Genomic DNA, 4,393 nt, shown 5'->3' on the forward strand with positions numbered 1-4,393 from the left:
CTGGCTCTAACAAGAGACGGGGAGAGGAGAGGAAAAAAAAAAAAAAAACAAAAAAAAAACAAAAACAAACCACAACCAAAAAAACCACTCCACCCCAACCCAAACTTTCCCTTATCAGAGCAGGCAAGAGTTTTCAGGGGGGCGGTCTTGCATTTCAATGCAATGTTTACTTCATCTGGTGATAGACATTTAAAGAATGTTTATTCTAACAAGCACTTTTATATTCAGGTTCAGAAACTCCAGCTATCTAGGTTTTAGTCTTTATTACATAACACCCCCCCTTTCCCCCACTCAATTACAGAACCAGAAATTGAGAAGAGTAGTTTTCAAGATGATGAACACAGGGGAGCTGGAATGGGTCCTCTAAGATAAACGAGATGTTTTGCAGCACCAATACTAGAAAGCATTTGACCATTGGAGAAGCAATGACAAATCAAGATGAGGCTGTTGTGCAGACCTCATGTATGAGACACCTTTAAAAAAGCAAGGTAGACTTGCATGTAGCATCTACTAAAGCACTGAGAGTACCCCAAGCAGGTGTTTGAACCAGCAAATAAACCCATCCCTTTCAGCCTTTGGGGTTTTGGCAGTGCTACAGCTTTTCATTCATGGAATAATTACTTTTACACAGAGAGCAGGCAGTGAGAAACATCTTTATTCCAAAAATTAAATATTCAATTTCAGAACACAAGATTCTTGCTTTTATTTTACATGGAGACAACTATTTGTCATTCACTATTTGACTGTCAGTGGAAGTTACCGAACTTCACAGTCCCTGTCAGGATAAAGTTACACTTACATAGGAATTCCATTGTCCATCTACCACTGGAGAGTTTTAAAAAGTTACTAAAAATAATCTCACATAAACATGGTCATTTTTTCATATTAGCACATTCTTAACGAAACATTTAGTCAATGAATTACCCTACCTTTATATAAAGAATCCAATCTGACACATGGTATTTGACTACAGTTATCCACCCCATTTAATGTATCAGTTACAATATAATCGACCTTTGGAGCTAGTGGGGGGCTAACACAAGCGTTAAAATGTATCCCTGCACCAAATGTTACATCAATCTATATACAGTGTATATGCGACTAAGCAACAACATGCATTATATTTACAGACTATGTAACAAACCCGTGCACAACTGCAAACTGACTACAGAAGTTAAAAAAGTCATTTAAATGTTACAAGTTCATTTTAATTATGAAAATTGAACCCTATTGAAAAGGGAGTCTAAAAAAATTCCCCCACGTCTGCTCTTTTATCACGACATTTACTTCTAGCCTTTGTCCGAGCCTTGAATGCTGCAGAGTTGTACAAGTGCTACAAAATAAAAAAAGAAAAAAGAATTACATCGTGTCATAAGGTTTATGCCCTTTACAGATTTTTCATGTTACAAATGAAAGTATCTTTTATTAATCTTTGAAGTAAACTGGTAGGTCTTCTGAAATTTATAGTATGCTATCTTTGCACCAAAGGCTGATTTAATTTTCATATATATATACACAGATATATACGTGTATTTAAAAGAAACTTAGCCTGTATAAGGAAGGCTGAACTATGAGCAATTCTGGAAGCCAGTCAGTCTTGAATATCAAACAGATACCATGTAGGTTACATTTACCCCCAGATTAAACTTGGTAGCACCATTCCCCAAATTATATGCAGGATGAATGCATTCACAATCAACAGAAAAAAGTCAACCTCCTAGTGCCCATTTCACACTGCTGAGTTTGGGACACTGTCTTTAGAAAGACTCAATTTCCATGGTTTCCTCGTAGGTGCCCCCCCCAAAAACATGTATCTCTCAGAAGAGACCAAGTTTCACATGTGTGGAACATGAATCTGGTAGCAACCACATCAACCTTCAGGCCCCTTGGAAAAAACACAGTAGCAGACACACACCCAGTGGAAAATCTAAGAGCTCATAGATGCATACAAAGCTGGGTTTCATTCAGGACAATATGAGGCACTCTTAGAACTACAGTGAAAAGTGTAACAATGACAGCTTCTGAAGTGCAGGAGAAATTAATTAGAGTATGAAGTAAAGAAAATTCATTAAAGTGCAATAACCTACCCTTTCAAAACGGGATATCTTCATTGTTTTAAGAGTTGCAGCATCCAGCATTACTGGTGGACCAAGCTCAAACACATTCCGAAGAAAGTCATTTGACTAAACAAGAAACACAGATTTGTGTCAATTGCTGTTATCTTTTGCAATCAAGTCAAGAACACTTCCTCCTTTAACCAGAATAAGGCTAAAAGCGAAAACTGCCACCTTGAGAAGACAGACAGCCCCTCCTGCCTCCTTTGATATTTTTGTCCCAGCAAATGAGACACTGTTCCGTTCTACACAAAATGAGGCAGCTGAACAGACCTGTATAGTTTCCCAACACACCAGTTTTAAGATATCTGGCTGTGAAAGCAGTACTTGAAAAAACTGAAAAACATGCTACATGCCCTAGCTCCCTCAGTCACATAGAAATTTAACTAACACAGGACTAAAGATTTTAACTCCATGATTATCACAGCAATTTGGCAGCATATACTCCTAAGGTAGAGTTCCTGCTTCTGCTACATATGTAAACAGATGACTAGTAAACAAGCAGTTCCCAGAACAGAGATAAAGACTTATGCCTTCTCTTCTGGAATGCTGTCATTATTGGGCTGCAAGTTGTGTTCATTATTTTTGACTAAAACTTTGCCTTCCTTTTACAGGCTTGCACAGGAAGGGTGGAGGCATGCAGCTTTATAGCAGCCAGACAACTACACCACTCTGCTGAAAGGGAGCATAAGGATTCAGGAAAAACCCTGAAGCTAGAAAGATACTCAGTTTAAAATTTTACTTCTTGGAGAAGTCGATTACTAAGCCAGCAAACCCAGGCTACAACTCAGCAGAAGCAGCTTACCTAGACCATTTCAGCTCACTGTAGTTATTTTTTAAAGTGCTGTCTTGTAACACCTCAAATGCAAAGCTCATCATTTCCCTAAGTTCTACTCGGGATTTTGTAATTCAGACTGAGTTACATCAAAGCCAGACAGGGAGCAACAGTCTGACCAAGTGTCAAAGAGCAGCTCACCTGCAAATGATATTGCATCCCTGACCCCAGAATCTCCTTGAATGTCTCATAAGTTTGTTTTTTAACCCAGCAGTCAATATACATGCGCTCAGGTCCAAACTTCACCATCTCTGTAGGAAAGTCACGCTCCTATGCAAAAATCAAAGGAAACAACTTATATAATTTACAGTCTTTTGTACAAGGAATTTTATACACCTCAGTGAACTTTGTTTTCACTGATAAATTTGGCACACCAAAACCTTCCAAATAATATAGTATAAATATATTAAACACTGTATTTGATCATAAAGCAGATGCACACCTACCGTCAAATCTCATGTAGAATTTGAAGCTGATATTCTTCACTATCAGAAAGCTTTTCAAAAAACAAATGCTCAACTTTTATCTTCAAAATTAATTTAAGAATTGGACTTAGCCCCAGATAAACCAGTTCTGAGTGCAGTAGTCACCTTTAAGTCAGGCTGTAAACCTCATTTAGTCTCTACCTTACAAGTGTAAGTAGATACATTTGGGACAATGAAATACAATATGTGATAACAGGTGACTCAGATCCTTCTACAGGCAGAATCTTAAAGGTGATTTCAAATCATGCCAAGCTTTCTTCTTAGCTTCCAAGATGTTTACCTATTCCAAGTGTCTTTGTTCTACATTCCTAGAAAACCAGTTCTATTTCACACAAGTGATCAGACTGTGAAATCTCACTTAAAATAGTTTTTCCTGTTTCTTTCACTGAAACAGTACTTCTGTTTAATAGTAAAATTGTTTTCCCTAAATTTTACACCATGTATTTTTAAGGTCTAAATTGTATCTGGGACAAAAGAATCACCTCAACAGCCCGTAGAACATCTCTGAAGACAGATCGCTGCTTTCTTTTATCCACTTTGGCCCGGTGCTTGTTTCCATCAGTAGCCAGAGCTCTTAGTTTCTCTGTTAGAAGGTCCATATCTTCATAAAAGAAATCCTAGGTTAACAACAACAAAAATTTTTAGTGTGTTTTTTTTGTTTGTTTTATTTTCTGGCCTTAACCTCTTTCCCCACAAATAAGAAAATGGATCTCTTTTAAATTTTGGGCACATAGATCTCTTCAATCTCTTACTTTATTTAAAAAGACAGGGAGCACTTCTGCAGTTCCATTTGCAGCATTTAAGCCAGCAGGAACAAAGGCACAGCACCCAGTTTACCAGGAGGGGCACTAACAAAGTCTATTTTGGTAGTCAGCCATGTGAACCTGCCATATACACCTGCTAATCTGTTCTGCTCCATAATTCCAAGGGACTCAAACTATCTAACAGATCTGCTGAAC

The 4,393-nt window shown here is 37.8% G+C and overlaps 1 protein-coding gene across 2 annotated transcripts in view; it reads right to left on the minus strand.

Moving 5' to 3' along the window:
- Positions 1 to 634: 634 nt before the first annotated feature.
- Positions 635 to 4,393, minus strand: part of IFRD1 (interferon related developmental regulator 1) — a 10,691-nt gene continuing 6,932 nt past the window's right edge. For both annotated transcript variants that reach the window (XM_017733115.1, XM_017733114.1), the window contains 4 exons: positions 3,917 to 4,051; positions 3,091 to 3,219; positions 2,088 to 2,183; positions 635 to 1,333 (listed from right to left, as the gene is read on the minus strand). In XM_017733115.1, the coding sequence (XP_017588604.1) occupies positions 1,244 to 1,333; positions 2,088 to 2,183; positions 3,091 to 3,219; positions 3,917 to 4,051 (450 nt within the window). In that variant the 3' untranslated portion in view covers positions 635 to 1,243. The remainder of the gene's footprint in view (positions 1,334 to 2,087; positions 2,184 to 3,090; positions 3,220 to 3,916; positions 4,052 to 4,393) is intronic.

The sequence above is a fragment of the Corvus brachyrhynchos genome, unplaced genomic scaffold, assembly GCF_000691975.1.
Source record: "Corvus brachyrhynchos isolate BGI_N302 unplaced genomic scaffold, ASM69197v1 scaffold32, whole genome shotgun sequence".
In the NCBI taxonomy this organism is placed as follows: domain Eukaryota; kingdom Metazoa; phylum Chordata; class Aves; order Passeriformes; family Corvidae; genus Corvus; species Corvus brachyrhynchos.